Below are 24,414 nucleotides of genomic sequence, written 5' to 3'. Positions count from 1 at the left end.
TTAAGAACAAAACAGAGGATCATAGGGGAACAGAGGGAAAAATAAAATAAAATGAAATCAGAGAAGTAGACAAACCATAAGAGACTTTTAACTCTAGGAAACAAACTGAGGGTTGCTGGAGGGTAGGTGGGTCGGGGGTGGGGTAACTGAATGTTGAGCATTAAGGAAGGCACTTGATGTAATGAGCACTGGGTGTTATATACAACTGATGAATCACTGACCTCTACCTCTGAAACTAATAATACACTATATGTTAATTAATTGAATTCAAATTGGAAAAAAAAGAAATAATTCTAAAAGTACTCTCCATCCACCAGCTATGGACTTGGCTGTGATTGATCAAAATACAGTGTGTAGATCTGAGGTGGATGCCCAGGCTAGCACCAGTGCTCAGCATACACCACTAAAAAACAATACTGCTTTTTTTCCCCCTATCTGTACACGAGTTGATCGGTAGATAAGCACATTCCAAGTTTTCAGAAGCACATGACTGACATGATGACATGATTTGTTGGTGATTTTGTATTTAGTTAGAGAATACCTGAAACTTCCATTTTGAGCATTGATTATTTGTCACTATAATGATTCATCATTATTCGAGACTCTGCATTTCTTAAATGATATTAGTGAATAACTTGGGCCAAGACACCAGGCAGACAGACAGTTAGATATACAGATAACATGCATATTCTTTTTAAGATAAAAGATACATACTAATTGCATAGTAATTAGCACTATAAATAAAAAGGAGGGGATAGTAAAATGGCAAGAAAGTAAAACCTTTAACACAAGATTTGTATATAAAAGTAAAAATATTTATATACAAATAACTGATATGCTTATTATAAATCATTATTTAAGGAACCCAATTCCCCAAAATAACATGTATGTATGTATGTGTATAAATAGATGCACATAGAGGTTTTTTTTAAAAAAATAGATCATTAAAATGCCTTTAATCCAATGGAATAATTTAAGAGTAAAAGTACCCTGTAAATATTATCAAGCTCAATATATTGCCTTACAGTAGTGAAATTAGTCCTAGAAATGTTAAATTACTTGTTCAAGGCAACATTAAGAAGTGTCAGAGCTTCGACAAGAGTCAAGGTCTTCTGACAGTCATGTCCATCACTGTACCATTTGATCTCTACTATATGTAGTTCATTAGAAAAAAATTATTGAATGTGAGTGTGGACCTTTACCTGGCTTTGGTGGTGATGGTGAACTCTTACGTTTGTCCAGAAATGTGAAAAATCATTATCAGTCACAGTTCTTGCTCTTTACAGTTTGGATTTGACTCAGATTCACTTTGGAGAATCTCTCTTCCCATTGCCTTTCTCTCCTGTTTGGCTTTAGCAGCTAGCTGACAGGCCAGGAGGAACAGTTCTTTGCCCTTTCCTTTATTTACCCCACTACATGGAAGACTTCTTTTCTCCATGAGCTTTGGTATCTCTCATCTTGTTCTGTACAGCCGTGTTCATTTTTTAATCCCTTCCCTGTCTTAGTAGCTTCCTAAACTGAGGAACAGAATGAGAAATGCTGTACTATCAAATACCACATAGAAAATAAATTATAAACTCTTACTTGGTCTTATTGGCTTGATTTTATTTATTTATGTCTTAGCAATATCGCTTTATTCTGGTTTTCTCCATTTCAGATTTATAATGATTTTTCTGCTGCATTGTGAGTTGTAGACATTTGTAAGCTAGTTTAGCTTATAAACAGAAACCTGCCCTGGGTTACAATTAAACTCCAGTAAATTTAAAATTTTTCATCATTTGAACTTGAGAATAAAATTTAAAATTTATTCAGATTTTTCAACAATTCAGTCTACATTTACCAGTTACTCTGGATTTTTTAAAATTATATTTAATATTCATTATTGTACCATATTCAGATTTTAAACTTCTTGTGAGAGGGAATAGCCTTGTCTCTTTGTATTCCTTATATAGTATAAATAACACACTATGTTCAGATTGAGTATCGATTTTAGAGTATTAGGTATAACTAATGGATGCTTTATACACTCCTCCAAAATCTGTCTTACTGCTTTGAGTAAAGAACGAAAAACACTATGCCTAAAATTCATTATGTGACTTGTTGCAAAATGGGCATCAAATGTGTATTATATTTAACAGATTTTTAAAAATCAGTTTATAGTATTTTTCATCTATTTCATGTATGGAAAATAATTTTGCATCATATTGATGCATTTATTATGTTCAGTTAATTATAGGAATGATCACTAATAGATGAAAAATATCTTGAAGGCTCATCTGGTTAAGTAGATTTCCAAACCACTTCCTACCACCCTCCCTTCCAGTGAAAAGGTAGTGTAGCCAGTAGCATTTCTCCATGCTGCTCAAAGCATTCACTCAGTGTAACTTCCTTCTACCTGTTCTCATTTTGAAAGCTTTAGCAATTTGGGAGAAATGTCAAGTTGTTTCACCTCACCAACAGTTTGAGACCCTGTCAGAACAGGGTGCTGATGATCGAAGATCATAAGTGTACTTCCCTTCTCATTCTGTCCAGTTAATTTTATTCTTTCTTAGACCACAGATACATGTTTCCACAGATAGTCTTCTTAAGTATCATTTTGGTCATGGACTTTCCAAAATGGAATAATTATTTCTAGCTCTGAGGATCAGGAAATGAGAGAGTACATTTTTACTGAGAATTAAAGGCATTTCAGTGAGAGAGAGAAAAGCATCCTGGGCAAATGGAGGAATAGAGTGGAGGAATTCAGGTGAAACGAGCAGGGCAGAGAGAACAGTCAGGAGTCGGACCTCAGGATTAGAGTTGTGATATGGAAGGTATTATAAAGGATTCTAAATGACAGGATGAGGGATTTTGACTTCTCGGAAACCAGAGAAACTCCTTGAAGGAAGGCCCTGGGTGAGGGAGAAACAAGATAATAGGTATGCTTTAGAAAGATTAATCTAACAGCAGTGCTTATGATAGATTGAATGTAGAAGAGACTAGAAGAGGGAAGACCAGATGGGAGCTTTTTTCTGTACTCCATACAAGAGTTCATTAGGGTCTGAACTGAGGTGACGCAACATGGTTATGCCACTGACAGAAATAAGAACAAAAAAGTAGGTGTGGGAGTGAAGCATGAAAGACACATTTAAATTTAGTTGTAAAAATCAGAAAAGATAGTGTTTTTATCACTAGGTATAGTGATACTTGAATAGAAGTAGCTGAGAATGACAAGAAGTAAATGTCATGAGAACATGGAGAGAGTTGGTGCAGATTTTATGAACCCAGTGCTATTTTTTCTAGTCAGATCTTTAAAAATTTGCTTCAGTTCATTTAAAACTTTTTATTCTTTTATGTGCATATGTAGAAATTCTTTTTGTGGAAAATGCTGACTTGTTGGAGGGTCACATTATTTTATCCTGGTAATATAAATAGATGAGAAATCTAAAATGTGGTTACTGGTGTAGGAGCTATAGCTGAAAGGACAGTTTACTGTAAGTTATTCTGAGATTCGAAGACTTGATAAATATGAATGATGATAAACCTCTTTCTTTAAAGTTAATGTGTTATCAGTCACGTTTGCAAGATCAGGACATTGATGGCAGGTCACAGTTTCTGTTTCTTGTCTAATAATCCTAAAAATACAACTGTAAACAAAACACAGTCCCTGCCCTTCTGCAACAGTAAACAAATAATGAATATGAAAAAGTATGTTTGATCCCCAAACCAAAGTAAGTAACTTGTGTAGTTGTACAGTGATTTTTTTTTATAGTATGTATTTGGTAATTATGAAAATGAAATGTGTTGGTTCAAATACGAAGCTTCTTAAAATTCTTAGTATTTTATTTTCGGATTGTGTGTTCACATATTGTTTGTTTATCAATAGAGAGCAGATCATAAAACAGTCTACAGAACTAGTCTGCAGAGCCTACGGTGAAGTATATGCTGCTGTGATGAATCCAGTCCATGAATACAGAGATCCAGAGAGCATCCTGCACCGATCGCCGCAGCAAGTGCACACGCTTCTCTCCTGATAATCTAAAATAGTGCGTCCCTAGAACTCTAAAGGTTTTCTTGTTCTTTAGTCTGTTAATCTTCACTTTGAAATTTGATGGTTACGATTTTCTTTGTGTCATAACATTGTAGGTCCCAGTGGTTTCTTTTCTTTGATCACAGATACATGGAAGTAAGTAATATAATCTCGACCTGAGTTAGTGCTGCTCTGTATCTGCTCCTTATGTAGAGATGCTGTGTTCTCTGCGAGCCACCTCCCCAGCTCTGCAGTTTTCTGGAATATAAATGTATGGGGAAAAGTCGTATGAAAGGTTTGAGAGATTTTTCTTTACAACATTAGTTCCAAATTAATCATACATAAAAAATTTGTCTAAACTTAAGAATTAGTACAAAGGTGGGACATAACATCTCCTTACCTAAAGATTAAGTTGCTTTCTTATTAGTTATTCATGTGAGTTGACATATTTAAACTGAGGAGCAGAAATATACACTTAGCAAAAAGTGGGAAAAGAGAGAGAATGAGAAGTAATTTAAAGAGGGTGGATGTCACTCTGTGTATACCCTGGACTGAATTCAAGGTGAAGTTCGCACTGCAAAAGGATTTTAGGCATGTAGGCACCCTGTGCTGCATGTAAATGTAGTGTTTAATGATAGGTATTTGTTATATAGTATGAACTCTAAACCTAACCAACTACGGATTTTATCTGGTGTTCAAACCAAAGAAAAATGATCTACTCTCACACCAGAGGAAAAATACTGAGTAGCAACTGCTCACTGACAGTGTATCTATACCCCCTGGTGGCCCCTCACAAAGAATGATTTGGGCTCTGACTTTAGAACTTTACCTATGAGTAAGATTCAGAATCACTGTGTTTTTCAAAAAAATAGATTTCGATGTGTTTGATGTGACTTTACTTTGTTGGTAAGATTTCAAGGATGATTCTTAATAGCAAAATATCTTAATGTCTGGTAAAACTATAAAAAGAGGTGAGTCCTTAAATTATAAATGAGAAAACTGAGGCATAAGGAAAAAATGGACAAAGCTAAAATATTTTGCAAAATGGTAAGATAAAACTAATATTTATATAACATATAATGTATAACACATTATTTACAGAACATGGCCTATTCATGTATCTGAAATTTGTAATTGTTTATATTAATATGATTCTTTTGGAGTAAGAGCAGTTATTTATCACCTCTTTTGGTATAAATCTATGCTTTTAGTCTTTTTCCTTCAATGAGTATGTGTGATATATAAAAGATAGAAAATAAAGTATGATATAAATTGAGAGCTTAAATTTTATATAATTTATTTCTATAATGAAAAAAAGATTGCTACCTTATCATTAATTAATCCCTTTGTTTTCTAGGAAAAAAGTGTATTTGGCTTTTTATACAGTTTCCTCAAAATATTAAAACTATTTCTAGAACAATGATAATTGAAGTATATTTTTATACATCTCATCAGTGTGCTTTTAGAAAATGTACTAATAGAAAAGGAAGTACAATATAGAGCCAAATTGAGATGGTGGAAGATTGATGAGCAGAATGCGTTATCAATATTATCTTGAGTACTAAGTCAAAATAAAAGATTATAAGTGCGAATTCGTGGACACAATGCTTGTATTTGCTATATACTTCCTGGTTTGCATTTTGAGCTGTTTTGATGTGGCATAAGTATAACCTTAGAGAATACATGTTAGCCTTTTCTCAGAGAAAGGTATTTGCCTCGCAAAAACTTCTGGTTGAATTCTTCTGTTTCTTTCTTTGCACCTGTACTTGAATAGATGAATGTTACCTGAGAAAAATCACATAAATGGACTGAATGACTTTTTAAATTCATGATCACAGTCTTGAGATGGCATCGTATTGCTTTGTAGTTCTACTCCGTCTCTTAGCTAACCTCACCTCTCCACTTTTCAAAATGACTTTTCCACCCTCACTTTTAATGACCCTCATAATTTATAGAGAAAATAGAAGCTGTTAGATTAATCTCCCTTATTTTCCCACCTTCAAATACTGCACTCATCTTCTCCATCTTTCCTGTAGAAATTGCAAAAATGATGTTTTTATGGTTATAAACTTATAAAAATTATAATTTAAAGTCATAATTTCACAAAAATTATAAGTATCTTTTCTGGAGTTGAAAATTATAATAACTGAAATTTAAAAATTCACTGTAGGAGTTGAACAGATTTGAATAGTTAGCAAAAAGAATCTGCAAATTTGAAGTTAGGCCAGTGGAGATTATCCAATCTGAGGAACAGAAAGAAAAAGGGATAAAAAAAAGAAAAAAGAAAAAAAGGATGAAAGTGAACAGGGCCTCAGAGACCTGTGGGATATTATCAGTATTCATACAATGGATGTTTCAGAAGGAAAAGAGACGGGAAAGGGGGCCAAAAGAGTATTTGAAGAAATATTTGTAGGAAACTTTACAAGTTTGTTGAAAAGTTTAATATACACATTTAAGAAGTTAACCAAGCCCACACAGAGATACACACCAAGACACATCACAATCAAATTATCAAAAGCCAAAGACTAAGAGGGGAACTTGAAAGCAGCGAGAAAGATAACTCATCATGTACATGTGATTTACAATAAGATTATCATGATTCTCCTCAGAAACCATAGAGGTCAGAAAGCATTAGATGACATATTAAAGTGCTGGAAGAACAAAACTGTTAACTTAGAATTCTGTAGCCAGCAAAACTGCCTGTGAAAATACAAAGTTAAGACAGCTCAGGATAAACAAAAACTATCACACCTGCCTTAAAGGAATGTTAAAGGTAGTTCTTGTGGCTGAGGGGCACCTGGGTGGCTCAGTTGGTAAGCATCTGCCTTTTGCTCAGGTCATGATCCCAGCATCCTGGGATTGAGCCCTGTTGGGCTCCCTGCTCAGCGGGTAGTCTGCTTCTTCCTCTCCCTCTGCTGCTCCCCCTGCTTATGCACTGCCCCCCCATAAATAAATAAAACTTAAAAATAAAATAAAGGTAGTCCTTGTGGCTGAAATGAAAGAATACTAGACAGTCACTTGAATCAACAAAGAAATAAAGAATAGCAAGGAAATAGAGGACTCAGGCAAGCCAGCTAGACAGAACACCATCCCAACAGCAGAGTACACATTCCTCTCAAGTCTACATGCTGCATTCTCCAAGGCAGACCATATGTTAGGCCACAATTCAAGTCTCAGTAAATTTTAAAAAGAGTGAAATCATACAAAGTATCTTTTCCAACTACAATGGCACAAAATTAGAAACCAATAACAAAAGGAAAATAAATAAATAGGGAAATTAAATAATATACTCTTAAATAACCAGTGGGTTAAAAGGGAAATAAAGGAAATTAGAGAAAACTTCGAGGTGAATGAAAGTTTGATATAAAACAGCATACCAGTACTTAGAGTATGCAACAAAAACAGTGCTTAGAAGAAAATAGCCTGCATTAAAGAAGAAATAAGTTAACCTAACCTTACACCTTAAAAAAACTAGAAATAAAGCAAACTAAACTGAAAGCAAGAAGAAGGAAATAATAAAGATTATGGCAGACACAGAGAAAATATAGAATAGAAAAATAGTGTTTCAGTGAATGGGTGTGCTAGCCATTCCATAATGCATGTAGAGATGTGTTTGAATACACATGTAAAAAAGTTTGAAAAATTGTTTCTTGTATGGCATGTTGAGAAGAGTTATTTCTGAGAGTGTATGTGCTAATCATAATGTAATGCATGCAGACAAGGATTTAAAGAAACATGTAAGATGTTTCTAGGAGTGTTCCTTGCTCGTCATGTTGAGAAAAATGTTACTTCAGTTATTGGATGTGCTGACCAGTGTTACATGTAAAGAAGTTGTTATTTATAAACATATATGTAAAAAATAAAAATAAAGAATAGAAAAATCTTAAAAAAAAAAAAAGAATAAATTGTTTTTTTAAAAAAATTGACCAACCTTTGGCTAGATTGACCAAGAAGAAAGAGAGAAGACTCAGATTACTAAAATCAGGTATAAAAAGTTAGTACTGACCTACAGAAATAAAATACAGAAATAAAAAGGATAACAGAATACTACAAATAATTGTACATCAATAATTAGATAATATGGATGAAGTGGACAAATACAGAAAAACAATCTAAACTGACTCAAGAAGAAATAGAAAATCTGAATAGACCTATAGCGAAGAGATTGATTCTGACTCAGTTTGACTCAATTTGATTACTAGAGTCCAAACAATTCCAATTTTTAAAAAGCCCTGGATCAAATGGCTTCACTGATAATTTCTATCAAATGTTTAAAGAACTAACACTAATCTTATCAAAGTCTTCCAAAAAATAGAACAGAGGGGACACATCCGAACTTGTTCTTTGAGGCCAACACTTGTTATTGGTATAATAAAGCCAGAAAAGGCAACATAAGAAAATCATAGTCCAGTATCCCTTATGATTATGAATGCAAAATCCTCAACAGAATACTAACAAGAAAATCCAGCAACTACTAAAGGATTATATGCTAGGACCAAGTGAGTTTGTCCCAGGAATGCAAGACCAGTTTAACATATGAAAGTCAATCAATGTACTACACCATATTAATAGAATAAATAATAAACATGATTACTTTAAAAGGTGCAGGGAAAGCATTTGATAAAACAAAAAGCACTCAACAAATTAGGAATAGAAGGGAACTTCCTCGAACTGATAAAGGACACTTATGAAAAACTTACATCTAACATTATACTGAAAGCTCTCCCTCCTAAAATCATGAGTAAGATAAGGTTGTACACTCTTGCCACTTCTCTTCCACGTTGTACTAGAAATTATACCCAGACAAATTAGGTAAGACTAAATAAAAGACACTCAGATTGGAAAGGAAGAAGTAAATCTATGTCCTTTTGAAGATGGTATGAGCATGTATATCTATTATATATATTTATATCTATCTATATGGTCATATATGTATTAGAACTAATAAACAAGTGTAGCAACATTGCAATATATAGACCAGTATGCAAAAATCTGTTGTATTGCTATACACTAGTAATGAACAATCTGAAAAAGTAAGAACACAATTCCATTTGCAATAGCACTACAAAGAATAAAATACTTAGGAATAGATTTAACCAAGAAAGTGAAATACCCACTGCAAACTACAAAACATGGTTGAAAGAAATTAAAGATGGTCTAAGTAGATGGAAAGACATTTCATGTTCATGGATGAAAGACTCAATATTGTTAAGATGGCAATATTCCCCAAACTGATCTGTAGATTCAATGCAGTCCCTATCAAAATTTCATTTGCCTTTTTTTTTTTTTGGTCCAGAAATAGACAAGCTGATACCAAAATTTTTATATGGACATATAGGGGACCATGAATCACCTAAATGATCTTGAATCTTCCCAATGTCAAAACTTACTACAATCAAAACAATGTGATACTGGCATAAGGATAGGCATCAACGGGATAGAATTTAGAGTTCGAAGTAAACTCACACATGCATCGTCAACTGATTTTTTTATAAAGTTGCCAAGACCTGTCAATGGGGAAAGAATAATCTTTTTAGCAAATGGCACCAGAACAACTTGAAGTCCACATGCAAAAAGGTTGAAGTTGGGGGCGCCCGGCTGGCTCAGTCAGTGGAGTGTGCGACTCTTGATCTCGGGCTGTGGGGTTGAGCCCCATGTTGGTTGCAGAGATTACTTAAAAATAAAATCTTAAAAAAAAAAAAAATTGAAGTTGGACCATATTCATGACATATACAAGAATTAACTCAAAATGGATCAAAGATCTCAATGTAAAAGTTAAAAACTATAAAACTCTCAGAAAGAAACATAGGTATAAATATTTGACCTTATATTAGGCAACAAGTTTTCATCTTTTATACAATATAGATTTTAAAATAAATATTAAAATGCAGGGTCACATAATAATGTTGAATACTTGGAGGTCAGCTTATTTTTCCTATTTAGTTAAATATACTGTTTAGATACTATTATAAATACATAGGTCTACATATGGTTACTTTAGGGCTATAATCGTACTTAAGCACAATTATCTTGAAAATATGTATTTATTTTCCCTTAAAGTGTGCTTCTGGAGATAGATTATATAATTATGTATTTTCATATCCACACATGAAATGACTATAAATTGGCTAAGAAACAAATATAATAATCATTTAATAACAGCATGCTCATCTATCGAATCCAACTAACATTAATGTCAAAAACAAAAACTTGCCTAGCACTGATAATTTAATAAGTAAAAATAAATGGTACTAAGCTTATGAAAATAAGGGAAAATTGTTGGCAGGGCTGAAAATATCCATATGAAATATTTGCTTGCTTTGAGAGGATGTATCATTGTTTGACAAAGTGTTTTTTCATGGTATATTTTAAGCAGTTAAAGTCCTAGCCAATCTAGGAGTTTCAAAGTTAATAGCTTTGCCACCAGGAAATTAATTTACTTGAATATTCTGTTCATTTCCATCAATGTCAAGATCTGGAATTCCACTGGAGCGAGCATTAGTTTTTGCCTACTAAAAGCAAAATGACAAGAAACACGACTGGTTTTTCTTACACAAGCCAGCATCAAAAGTTGGGTCTCCTGTGCTGAGATGCCATGAGCCTTCCTGGGGGTATCAAATGTATGAGCCTACTTTGGAGACTTCAGACAAGAGCTGGCTGCTATTTGCTATCCAGGCCTCAGATGGAATATAAAATGGTAATGAGGAGTGCACGGAGGTAAAAAAAAAAAAATGCATTTGCCTGAGAAGCCAGGTCTTAAAAAAGAAACCAAAGATTGGGTTAGTATTCCACAGCCTTGCAATATGCACTTAATAGAAGATCGGGAATTTTTCTCTCTTGAAAACTGTATTACTTCCGTTTCACAAACAAAGATGTCAGCAAAGCAAGGGTTCAGAAGTCAGAAGGCTGCTGTTCAAAACACCGAAAACAAAAACACCATGTCAAGTTACCCGGCCTTTATTCTGAATCCTACAAAGAAGAAATCACTTAACCACTGAGTATTAACAGGTTAATGTAATGAATCATACAATAATAAATCATAATGGAATTTGCAGAAACCCAAAAATGTGCAAATACACTCCTGTGGTTAACCTGTGATTCTGCTTGCAAGTGGTAAATCATTAGCCATGGTGTTGCTCTTGGTAACCGCAGGTATCAGGGGATGATGCAGAATTATTAGTATTGCTTCCTACTTTGTGTGTGATAACAGTGGGATGAGGCTAGTGCTATCTCTGTCATAAATTTTTACATATGTGGGCACATTTCTGGATCTTCCGTGCATTGTTTTCATAGGTTTACTTATTCCTGCACAAACATTTTAATATTATAACCTTAAAATCTTAATATATGGTAGGATGTTCCATTTTGTCTTTTTCATCTAGAATGCCTTAGGCATTCTTGGCTTTTTGCTCGTCCACTTAGGTTTTAAAATCAACTTCTATTTCTCAAGCAGCAGTTGGGAATATGGGTGGGATTACTTTGAATCTGTGTATCAATTTGGGTACAATTAATATCTTTATGATGTTAAATAATCCAAATCATGAACATGTTAAATTTTCCCTATTTAGAGTATTTTTAGTGTCCTTCATAAAAGTTTATATTTCTTCATATAAATCTAAAAACTTTGGTCTATTCATTCCTAACAAACTTACAGTTCTTGTTCATAGTGTAAATGGCATCTATTTTTAAATTACATTTTAAAATTATCTGTTGGGCTCCTGGGTGGCTCAGTCGTTAAGCGTCTGCCTTCGGCTCAGGTCATGATCCCAGGGTCCTGGGATCGAGTCCCACATCGGGCTCTCTGCTCGGCAAGAAGCCTGTTTCTCCCTCTCTCATTCCCCCTGCTTGTGTTCCTGCTCTCGCTATCTCTCTCTCTGTCAAATAAATAAATAAAATCTTTAAAAAAAAAAAAATTATCTGTGGCAGTGTATAGAAACAGAATTGATTTTTATATGTTGATTATATTAGATATTAGCACTTAACTCACTTATTATATCTAATATCCATGCTTTGAGTTTTCTATATAGACATTTATATTATTTGAGACTAGACGACCGTGTTGTTTCTTTCTTTGCAATCTATATGCCCTCCATTTCTTTTGTTGTCTTAACATCCTTATTAGGACCGCCAGCACAGTGTTAACCAAGAGCAGTGATAATGGGCACGTTTTGTAATTCAGATTTTAAAGGTGACATTCCCAGTATCTCACCGTTAAGAATTATGTTTGCTGTAGGTTTTCAGTAGATTAATCAGAGGGCATCATATGATCATAAGGCTCTTCTCTTTTTAATGTTAATGTGGTAAATGACATTTATAGTTTTTTTTTTTTAAGATTTTATTTTTATTTATTTGACAGAGAGATAGTGAGAGCAGGAACACAAGCAGGGGGAGTGGGAGAGGGAGAAGCAGGCTTCCTGCCGAGTAGGGAGCCCAGTGTTGGACTCGATCGCTGGACCCTGGGATCGTGACCTGAGCTGAAGGCAGATGCTTAACGACTGAGCCACCCAGGCACCCAACATTTACAGTTTTTCTGATCATAAACCACTCTTGCATTCCTGGGATAATCCTATATTGATCACACTATTTTCTCTTTTTGTACAAACCACTGGATTTAGTTTTGTTTTATATAGTGATTAGTGACCTTGCTAAATTTATTAATTAATTCTAAACTTTATTTGTAGATTTTTTGGTAAACTTTATAAATTCAGTCACATAGTCTGTGATTAATGACGGTTTTTTTTTTCTCCTTCTTAGTTTTGCTAGCTTTATGACGCTGTGCAGAGTTCAACAGTACAACGTTACTGTGTTGAATAGAAATGGTAATCGTGATCACCGCTGTCTTTTTCCAAAATGTGAGGAAGGAGGGAAAGCTTTTACTTGGCTGATATTTTGTAGATAAGCTTTATCAAATTAAGAAAGTCCCCTTCTGTTCCTGATTTGTTATGATTACTTTAAATCATGAGTTTTGAATTTTATCAAATGTGGACTGTTTTTTCTCTGTATCTATTTAGATAACTATATAGGCTTTATCCTTATTTGCTTAATGTGGAGAATTTCAAATGTCAAAACAACTTTGCATTCCTGGAATAAACCCAATGGTCATAATGTACAATCTTTTTTATATACCTCTTGATTTGATTTATTTGTATTTTATTTAGAATTTTTTTGATTTTATGTTCATGGCCTGTAGATTACCCTGTTATTTTCCTCTCTTTTAATATCTTTGTCAGGTTTTGGTAACAAGATTGTACTGACCTCATAAAACAGATTAGCACATAATCTCTTTTTCTCTTACCCGGAATAGTTTAAGATTGTTGTTATTTCTTCTATAAGTACTTGGATGAATTCCAAGTGCAGCCAGCTTACCTAGAGATGTCTTTGTGGGAAGGATTCAATTTTTTAAATATAAAGAAGAGTATTCATACGGCCCATTTCTTCTTGTGTCAGTTTTGATGAATTCTATTTTTCAAGATATATGTCCCTTTCACCTAAATTTGTCATAATGTCATTCTCCTTACTGTCCTTTTAACCTTTTTTAATGTCTGTGGACATGGTATTAATAATTTATGTTTTCTTTCTTGCTTAGTCTTGCTGAGAGCTATGAACTTTGTTAGTCTTTTCAAAGAGTCTGTTCTGGATGTGGTTGATTATTTTATGTTTCATTGACTTTTTGCTCCATTTTTATTTCTTGGTGTTTTATTTGCTCTTCTTTTTCTATCTTCTTGAAGTGGGACCTTATAGAGATGGTCCCCAAATTACTATATAGTTCAACGTATGATATTTTGACTTTATGGTAGTGCAAAAGCAACATGCATTCAGTTGGAACTCTACATTTTGAATTTTGATCTCTTCCTGGGCTAGTGACATGCAGGAGGATCCTCTTGTGACACTGGGCAGCACCGGGAGCCCCAGCTTCCCGTCAGCCCCACAGTCGCAAGGGTAGACACCTGATACACTTAACAACCATTCTGTTTTTCATTTTCAGTGCAGTAGTTAATAAATGAGATATTCCACACATTATTCTAAAGAAGGGTTTGTGTTAGATTCACTGTAGGCTAATGTAAGTGTTCTGAGCACATTTAAGGTAGGCTAGTGAGGCTAAGCTATTATGTTCAGTAGCTTAGGTGCACTAAAGGCATTTTCAACTTACCTCTCCTTACAATGGGTTTCATGGGACATGACCCTATTGTGAGTCAAGGAAAATTGGTATCATCAATCTTCAAACTTTCTTTTTTGTAATATATTCATTTAAATATCATCTGTATTTCCATGTAAACACAGACTTAGTTATATCCATGTTTTTATATGTCATATTTTCATTATTTTTCACTGCAAAGTATTTTCTGATTCACACTGATTTCTTCTGACTCATAGATTATTTAAAAAGTATATTTCCAAACATAAGAAGATTTCCTAGTTATCTTTTTATTATTGATTTCAAGGTTAATTCCACAGTAGCCAACCGATAAATTGTGTATCAATCCTTATATATCTGTTCATAGTTATTTTATGGTCCAGCATACTATTTTAGTGAAGGACATCCCCCTTATCTGTGGAAATGATATGTTCTGTAGTTACTGGGTGCAGTGTTCTATACATGTTAAGAGGATAAATTTTGTTAATCTTGTTCAAATCATCTATAGTCCTTTGGATTTTTGATCTGCATGTTGTATCATCTGCTGAGAAAGATTTGCTAAAAATTTTAACTACGACTATGTATTTGCTCATTTTTTTTGAGTTTTTTTCAGTTTTTGCTTTATATGTTCTGAGGCTATGTCTCAAAATTTAAATTTTATCCCTTATGATTTTTTTCTTTGAACCTTTACTTACTTAGAAGTATGTTATTTGCATTTCTGCTTTTAGTTTTTAACAAGGGAGTGAGCAATAAAATTTGTTTCTTAAAAAGCACAATTGATGATGACAATAGGTTTCCTTCTGTCGTGGCCCTTTTATGTCCCTGTCTGTGTGTCCTACTTCATGGTTATAAAAATACACTGGAGACTTACCAATTAAGCCAGTCATCGATATATGAATTACTGGCAGCACCACCATGCACTTTGGTAAATTAAGCAAAATTCACAGAGCATATTGAGATACCATTCATACTGTTCGCTTCTGTTCTCTCAAACCCTGAGGTGGGTGACTGGGATTCTGTTGGCTCTGTTTTCTGAGTACCAGCGTCTGACTTGAATCTTGAAGAGATCAATCTGATAAGGTAATCTGATTTCATTAACCAAAATGACCTTATCTCAAAATGAGTTACGGTGCATAATCATGTTAAGAAGCATAAGCAAATATGTCAGCTTCCAGTCTTTTGAGATAGTATTTATAATGTGCCTCCTTTTTATCACCGAATGTAGCAGCATTCCTTGCACACGGTTTCTTGAACAAAATGAGGCAATTTTCTTGCTTGGTGGACATTCTGAGGTTTATACAACTATCCGTAATCTGAAACATAAACTTAATGTAAGACTCAGTTTGGTTTATACCTAGTAGCTTCTGAGAAATTTTTCATCAAATTTTGGTGGCCGGCAAAGGAATTATTGGAATAAAAATATCACAGCTTCTGTGCTGTGTGCAGATACTTACTGAGGGTGATGAAGGAATTACTCTCTAACCATGCACATATTCTGAGCAATTAGGCCAAGTGCCAAGACCATTAAGGCTCAAATGCCAAGTGCCTGTAGGGAGGGTTCTGTTACAGGATTTAGCAACCAACCCCTGGCCCAGTTACCAGAGGGTGGCACTCCAGGCTTCCTGATAGCCGTGCCAGGCTGGCTGAGACTCAGCAGCTGCCACCCGGCCACTGCTTCCTTCTAGATACTCTCCTCAATGCTGCCTCTGTCCCCACCCTTCTTGCCCATCTGCCCTCCATCTGCCTGCCACCTGAGCGGTGGGGGCCCAGTTGGGGGCACCTTACGAGTGGAGTCATGACACCCAGATGACACATTGCATTCACCTTTCCTGTGCCTCCACAGCTCTTTCTCCAGTTTGGCAGCTTAAAAGGAGAGCATTGCCAATTCCTGTTTCATAACATTCCAGGGGCTCCATTCTGAGGCTTCTGGAGTATCCTGGCGCTCAAGGAAACTGGGCATGGTGGTGGGATAGGGAGATCCATTCAGGGATTAGGGACATCCAGGCACCCCTGGCCTGCACCCAAAAAAACCTGAGGGAACAAGAGTAGCCTTTGTAACTCCAAAATTTCACCAAGATGAGCTGAAATCTGGTTCTGCCATTTCCCCGTCTTGTCCTGTTCCACAACCAACCCACCCACCCTCCCAACACACAAAAAAGCAAAAAACAGAGCTCTGCAATATCTTCACAATTTGACTTTTATCCAGAACTGAGGCTCTTTATTTGTTAGAGCTAAGCGTTTGGTCCAAGACTTTCTAATTCTTTCTGTGGGAACTTGAATCAGCACCACCTCCCCAATCCCCCGTAGAAGCAGATGGGGATCTTAGAGAGGTTTAGAAGTCCAGGACTTGGCAGGTTGAGAGTTCTATTTGCCAGGCTGAACTGCTTGTAATTAAAAAGCTCATCCTCCTCCTTTCTGCACTTCTGAACTTATCTGAGGAATCAAGTGAGTATTTAATCACGCATAGAAACAAATCTGTTCATATAAGTGAAAATCTGCATTTGAAATCAGGGGCTTAGCAGCAGCGGTGAGTCACGCAGGCTGGTGAGGGTGACGGGGCACAGTCCGTGTCCCCTGCCCAGGTCAGGACCGGGTGTGCAGCCCTCCCCTCTGTCCCCTTCTCCCGCTATCTCCTGTGCCCATCTCCTTGCCTCACTTGAAGCTATAGGCAACACTCCCAGACTGGCCGATTCTGAAGCAAGTTTGGGGTTTTGTTAGTGACACTCACTGACACCAGATTGGTAATGTTTATCTGCTTTCTAATACTGAAAAGAAAATAACTCATTAGTGTTGACATTTTAATGTGTGAGCGTTCTGAGACAAAACTTAACTTTGCTCCTTCCAGACTGAGCTGTGCTAATCGCCAGATTGAGCGCTCGTTGGAAACTTGGGAACAAAGTGAGGCATGACCATGTGTGGCTCTTGGGGTAATAAGCGCTTGGAGTTAATTTTAGAAATAACTGTTTCAAAAAAAAAAAACAAAACAAAAACAAAACCCAAAGGCAGTGAGGAGCCAGATTTTTCTCCCATGGAGGAGCTCTCCTATGGGGCATGGGTGGCTTGGCGGGCAGACATGGAGGCAGCAGGGGAGAAGAACGACGTTCTGTCTCTGTGTGCGTGACCGTGACCGCTGGGAGCGTTTCCGGAGTCTAGCCAGAGCCTGGTGCTCTGTGTTCTTCCAGCGGAGGCTGGGGAGATGGCAGTTGCGCGGGCTCCCTTCCAGGTCAGCAAGGGCTCATGCTGCCGCATTGGGAGCGTTTCCCTCTGCGGTTCTTCTCTGCTCCCTAGACGTACCTGTCACACAGGCCGACAGCCAGCTCCGGTTCCAGCCCTGAAGTCGGCCATGAGGGGGAAGCCGGTGGGAAGAGTGCCGATGGTCCCGCTTGCTGGGGGAGCCCTGCCAGGATGACCTCTGGAGACCGTGGGGGGACAGAGCCCATCTTTGCTACACAAGACGAGAGCTTGAGCTTCCAAACTGGAGACCCCCGGGCAGGGCCTAGGACCTGGCGACCATGAGTTCGGCCCCAGCCTGGGCCGTCCCCATGGTGCGAGAGCAGCCGCCAGGGATGGGTTTCCCGAGTCATTCAGAGGCTCCATGAGGTGCCCAGGTCTCCTTCCACGGAGGTGGCCCAGTCAGGCACTCTGACTGCTCTCGTTCACATTCATTTATGCAATTTTGTTTTCTTGCCGTTTAACACACGTGTCTCTGTCTATCTCTTTCACACTCACACACAATGAGATTTAGTAACCCATTTTAATGAGGCAATTATATTTTAACTCCATTATGTGCAATTATCCACTCACATAAATTGCCCCAGCTGGAGCGCCTGGTGTTGATGTCTCACTTGCACTCACTTGCTGGCCCCTGGGGGCAGCTGGGCCTCCAGCCCTGGAACAGGGACACTCCTGCTGTCCCTGCTGCTCTCCACAGGTGGCTTCGTGCCGCCAAGGGGCAGGGACATATGCAATTTCTGGCTCCCCCCAGCGCAGCTCTTAATGGCTGCGTGGGTGGTCTAGAACGCTGTCATCTGCTTTGCCGGGCTGGCCGGGCTGTTTATCCAGACCCAGAGCCCCAGGTAGCTTTCTCGAGCAGCGCGGCCAGAAAAACAAACCCGGATCAGTGGAGCCATGCACCTCGGCCCAATGCTTTTTTTCCCTTTCAGTCATCTGGGCTTGAGATGCCTCGGGTGGGATGAAAGATGGAGGCCCCTCTATGCCCATCCCACCAGTAGTAACTTTAAAACAGAGGCTTTAATGATGAGATAGGTACTTCATTCAAAGTAATGATCTAATTTACATGGTAACACAAAGCAGGACAGAGCAGTCACCCAAGGACTTGCCACTCAGCTCGCAAACCAGGATGTACCCAATACTTTTGCATCGACCTGCAAGCGTTTGTTTCACCCTTGCCTACCCCGCAGCGGGCACCATCTGCTCGCATTTTGTCCTTACCTTTCACTTAATGGTTTAAACGTTCTATCATGGACATATGTATCCGGATTCGTTGTGTTAGTTTTACTTGCTTTGAGTTTTACTGAAGTGGTGTCATTCTAGAGGTAGCCCCCTGTAAGCTACTCTTCTCCACTTGGTGTAATGTGAAAGAGTCGTCTCTGCAACCGTGGAGAGTTATGGCTCCTTCCTTGTCACTGCTGTATAGGATCGTGTGACGAGTTATTTACATCCATCCCCCGTCAAATCGACTTTTGGCTTTTCTAGATTGTTTGTTTTGCATTATGAACAACGCTTCCATAAGAGCCCTGTGTACACAAACTAGTACGAGTACACGAGAATTTCTCTAACTTGGAGTGGCATTTTTGGGTTATAGAGTATATGAATGTTCTAGATTTTTAGGAAGTACCAAATTGCTTTCCAAGTGGTTGAAGCAACTCATGGCGCCTCCAGCCAGGCGGTATCTTTTGTAATTTTCCAGATTCCCACAGTGTCCTGTGCCCAGTGTGATGTAACGGTTAAGAGTATCATTTGGATCTGTGGGACCTTGGAAAAACTAGTCACTCTTTCTCAGCCCCAGCTTTCTCATCTGTGAAGTTGGAGGAAAATAACGAGTATGGCACCTTAATATCTAGCGTGTCACATCGGCAAATTTCCTTGCCCTACGAAAATGCAATCTCCCCCCAGCAACTCAGCACCTTCATGTTGCCAAGGGCAGCCTACCAAAATTCCTTGTGCTGTTAAGATGCTGGCTACTTGGTATTTCCACAATTTAAACCTGTCCTGCAAAGAAGATGAGAGATCAGTAAGATGCCAGAAGGTATGAACATTTTCTGGTTTGTTTCACAGGTGGTAATCTGGTCATTTATCTAATAAACACCCCCCACCATTGCTGTCATCTGGTACCTATTAGCTGCGTGTTCTCTATGGGCTGTCAGTGGAAGGCCACTGCCCTCAGGGCCCCCCATAGTGACAGGAGCCACGCCGAGGCTCCCTCACCCCGACGGAGCTGTGCTCGGAGGCGGCCAATGCTGGTGCTGAGAGCAGTAAGAGTAGAGGGGGGCTTTTAGAAAGCATACTCCTGCAGGGCCTGTCCCTGTCTCCCCACCGAGGTCCTCAAAGTGCGGTGTTATTTCTATCCCCTGCTTTTACAGATAAAGAAACCGAAACTCCGAGACCGTTAAGTGACTTGTCTTATGTAAGTGACAGAAGCTGGACTGAAGCCCAAGTCTTCTGTCACTGGACCCAATGCTTTTTGTCCCACTGCCTCCCTCCTCCCCCGTCTGACTGAATTATATGCTCCATTGTATGTGTTTATTCATTTTTTCCTTCCCATGCTATTTAGTAATCCACTTGATTATATTAAAAATAAAAAAATTCATTTGTGTTTCCAGAGGTGGCTGCAGCCATTAGCAGACTGATGAACAAGGTTCACTGTCAAACTTGCTTTCAGGGGAACGGTTCGAGAATTCATTGTAAAAGGCTTATTCATAATGAAAAAGGCTTAGGACCATGGGCTTTAATTTCTCCCAGTCAAGTTTTAATCACTGAGAGGTTTGGTGACAAGTGAAGCGTGTAGTTACTGCGCTCTTGGGTCTTCCTTGTCTTCTCTTGTCGTTTCTGCAAGACCTCACTTGATAATATTAACCGTCTTCTTCGTGTTCATTTTCCCTGCCAAGTGTCCTGCGTTCTCCACAGGCGCGAGCTGTTGCTTGGGTTACAGGTGGTGGCGGGGCGCGGGCACAGGTGAGGTCTGCCCTCCCCACCCCGCGGCCGCCCAGTGGGGTCATTCCATCCGAGGCGGAGGGATGAGGACCGCCCTGATTCCACGCCACCCGGGGCCTGTCCCCAGAACACCCCTCGGCAGGCAGTTAACAGATCCAACCATCTTTCCAGCTTATTTCCCACGGATTCCGACAGGCACTTGCTCCCCACAAATCACACTGCAAGACTTTCCAGGCACTTCTTCGTATGCTGTTTTGGTGGCAGACACGATCGGCCAAGTGTGTTTGATCCAGAGACAGCAAGTTAGAGTTATCATGTGGGGTGGGCCTCAGCCTTTCACCAGACTTGCCCCGTGAGATCCTGCCCTGAGGTTTTGGTCTCTGCAGGAGGATAGTCATAACTGAAGCCTTATTTGAGCCACTCCCCTTGGGGGGTGATTTAACCCCACTGGCCCTTTCTTCACTTGCAGGCATGGTTCCTGCCCTCGGGGAGCTTGTAGTCTCTATCCCCTCAGCTCTCCGTTGTCAGATAGCTGGAGCTGGGCCTCACTTTGTGTTCTTTGCAGGGACACCAGCCCCTGAATATTCGTCAAAAGGACTTGGTCATTGAAAATCAGAGGCATGCTCCATAAACACCTGAAAGAAACTTTGCTAAAGTTACTCCCCACCACTGTTGGTGTCACATCATGTATGATCTATTTCCTGGCTCAGAGAGCCTCCTCAGACTCCCCTTCCTGGCCCCAGAGCTCAGTCCTTGATCTCTTATGGGTGGTGGAAGTAAAAAAGTACTTGACTCACCATATGGTCTCTTTAGAAAACAGAAAAAACATCCTTCATCCGGTCGCCTTGTGCTCTCTTGCCCCTGTCAAGGAGCCGAAGGGTTTTCCGAAGCATGCAAACACTAGAGGCTCTAGTCTGAGAAGTGCCTGCCCTCCTGTCACTGTCCAGGCACCACCTCCTTCTGTATGCCTGCCATTTTGGATCTCCAATTCAGGGCCAGGCCCTGGGCATATTTTATGTCTCAACCTCACAACCCCATAAAGCAGACCTTGGTATCACCGTTTTCCACATGGGAATCGGGAAGGTCTGAGAGGTTGAGGGACTTTCCCCAGTGGCAGAGCAGGTATCCAAAGCCAGTTCCGTCCACCCCGTGCTCTTCATGGTCTCCCCCCATGCCCCATCCTGGTGCCAGGAAGGGAAAAGAGCAGATCTGTCTCCAAGGCAACCTGAGGAAAGAGGCTGGTCTTCCCTGGGTGCCGCTCATTTAGGATGTTCGCTTAGACTTGTTTCTTGGGCAGAGGCTCAGGCCTGGACTGAGGCAGCAGTGAAAGCTTTCCAAATGGACTTCCCTTGCTATTTGAAGGGAGAGGGCTTCGTGTGACCTGGATGTCCCCCCTAACAGTGGGAGCCTTGAGCACTGGAGATTGTGAGGCTTCTGATAGACAAAGAGGAAGAGATTTTATGCCATTTCACATTTTCTGCTGACAACCAAAGAGGCCAGGACACCATGATTTTCAGTAATTAGAAGCTGGTTATCTCTTTCTGCCTCTGCTTTGATTAGAACAGGAGGAAAACAAAACAAAACTTGGAAGATTGTCGGACTGTAGATTGGCAGGGCCCAGTCGGTGACAGAACTGGGCCACCATCACTTATCAGTTATCTAGAGAGGAGTCACTGGAATGTAGAAATTCCACACCAGCCGGACTCCTAGCAGGATTCTTTTAAGGCTGGTAGTTTTGTGGAAATAGGCTGATTCTTCCCTGCGACTTAAGTTCCATCCACCTAATAATCAGCTTCTTCTTCTTTAAACATAAATGCATTCTTTAAGAAATGCTGTGTAAGCCTGTATAAACCTGTCAGGCGGTACTCTCGTTAGTCCTGATGGATATGGAAATTATGTGTCTATTAACATTTTTGTTTGCTCCATGAGATCTAACTATTAGCTAAAATGAACCTAAAAATCAACCACACAGGGGAACGTGGGGGTTGTAAGAAGTTTGAGTAGCTTTGGTGTAAAATGGCTGAACGGAAACCCACATGTAGGCTCCAAAATGGCCTCCCGTTTCTCAGAGTGAAGCTGTCTCATTGCAGGATAAGGCCCATCCAACTGCCTCCCTGGCTGTATTATTAATAGGGCGGTAAGCCCCGAGTTTCTTTCTTTCTTTTTTTTTTTTTTAAGATTTTATTTATTTATTTATTTGAGAGAGAGAGAATGAGAGACAGAGAGCGTGAGAGGGAGGAGGGTCAGAGGGAGAAGCAGACTCCCCGCTGAGCAGGGAGCCCGATGCGGGACTCGATCCCGGGACTCCAGGATCATGACCTGAGCCGAAGGCAGTCGCTCAACCAACTGAGCCACCCAGGCGCCCCCCCGAGTTTATTTCTACCAAAGGAGATCTTAGTTGTGACTTTCAGAGTCTTCCATATTATCTATTCTTCCCTAAACTTCATACAGTTTTAAAACTTTATAAATGTAATGTACATTTTGAAGGCTTCTTTTTGCTAATAGAAAGTCATTAAAAAAAAAATAGTTAGGACAATTGTTTCTGGTCTTTAGAACAGAATATAGGATACTCCCCATTAAAAATAGGATTTGGAAAAAAAAATCTAAGAACTGTATTTAGTATTGGGTACAACTTCCATTATGCTCAAAGGCTCTTCTATTTGATCTGTCTTCTTGGATATTAAGAAATGTCACTTTTGTAGCTTTCATACTGGTTCCTTTGTAAATCCACTTGCTGATAATTGCTTTACTTTTATCAGTGGTTTAGAGCAAACTTTTTAGTTATCTTTACACCTAGGTAGTTTACAAAGATGCAAAATTTGCAAAGTTGGTATTTTCACATCATTGTGAAATCAGTGTGGTTGCATTCAGAAAATTCTAAGGGAGTGAGATTGCAAATTCATTATAATGATTATGTAAAATAGGGGATATCAAAATGCAAAGCCACAATAATGACATTGAAATAGCAATGAAATGTCAACACTCAGACAGAGGTAGAGGCATTTCCATTGCTTTTCCAACCCCAGGGGAAGGTCTGGTTTTGCTGAGAGACATCAGGTGTAATGGGTGAGTATTACTCTCCAGAGCCAAGGCCTTGGAGTCACATCTTCTCTCTGTCATCTGTTACCTAAGCTACATTACCCTGATAAAGTAACATAAACTTTCTGTGCCTCAGTTTCCTCATTGGTAAGATGGGGATAATGGTCTTGTGACTCAAATAAACACACATTAAAAGTGTAGAATAATGCAGAGCACAAAATAAGCATTCATTGGATGTTAGCTGTTCTTATCTTTATTATGGTTATATTGCTGAAATTTAGATTGGGGAAAAAGAAAAAAAAATGCACACAACTCAAGTGTCTCTACCCACTTAATCCTTGGTATAATGGGCAAACTTCTAGATGAAAAATGAGGACATCTGGGTTCAGTCTAGGCTTTGACTCCCACTTGCTTTGCGACCCTGTAATACGTCTGGGAGCTTGGTTCCCTCCTCACTAACATGAGAGGGTCCTGCCAGAGCCTCCCTGCTCCCACTTGCCCCGAACACTCCCAGATCTTGCTCAAGTGGCTCAAAAAACCACGACTACTTATTTTTTAATGTAGTATTACATTTTAATGCACCAAAACAAAATAAAGCATCCAGATGCCAGCTAAAGGCAAAGCTGGAAATAATCTAAAACAATCTTTTCAGAGATACTTTGGAAAGATGTTTTTTAGGCAAAATCCTAATCAGCAGAGTCAGAAAAATAGGACCACATTTAAAAAGCAAAAGAAAACAACTAAACAACTGCAAGAGAATAGTAGTATCAGCTCTTTTATTCTGGTATCTGGCTTTGTTTCTAGGAACCATCACATGAAAAGAGGGGCAGAGGAACAAGGAGGAGGAAGCAGGAGGGAGCTAGAGTAGGAAAGTATAACTTGCATGTCATGTGTGGTGGTTATTTTATGAAAAGGTATTCTGACCAATTTTATTCAAAGACTAAATGAACCAACACCCAGTAGCAGTCTGCCCCAAGATTTTTTTCTCCCCCAATATAAACCTAATCAAAATAATCCAGTTGTGTCCAAAAAGTTTCCAGTAAAATGGCCATCTCTC

At 38.8% G+C, this 24,414-nt stretch overlaps 1 protein-coding gene across 2 annotated transcripts in view; it reads left to right on the top strand.

Moving 5' to 3' along the window:
• COG6 (component of oligomeric golgi complex 6) overlaps positions 1 to 5,853 on the top strand; it is an 89,736-nt gene extending 83,883 nt beyond the window's left edge. For both annotated transcript variants that reach the window (XM_045869365.3, XM_064586155.1), the window contains exon 19: positions 3,866 to 5,853. In XM_045869365.3, the coding sequence (XP_045725321.1) occupies positions 3,866 to 4,013 (148 nt within the window). In that variant the 3' untranslated portion in view covers positions 4,014 to 5,853. The remainder of the gene's footprint in view (positions 1 to 3,865) is intronic.
• The last annotated feature ends 18,561 nt before the right edge of the window (positions 5,854 to 24,414 follow it).

This window comes from Mirounga angustirostris, unplaced genomic scaffold (assembly GCF_029215605.1).
Source record: "Mirounga angustirostris isolate CCGP_5_RB_7025 unplaced genomic scaffold, mMirAng1.0.hap1 SCAF_3, whole genome shotgun sequence".
NCBI lineage: Eukaryota > Metazoa > Chordata > Mammalia > Carnivora > Phocidae > Mirounga > Mirounga angustirostris.
Note: the sequence above shows the minus strand (reverse complement) of the source record. Positions and strands in the feature narration are given on the sequence as shown.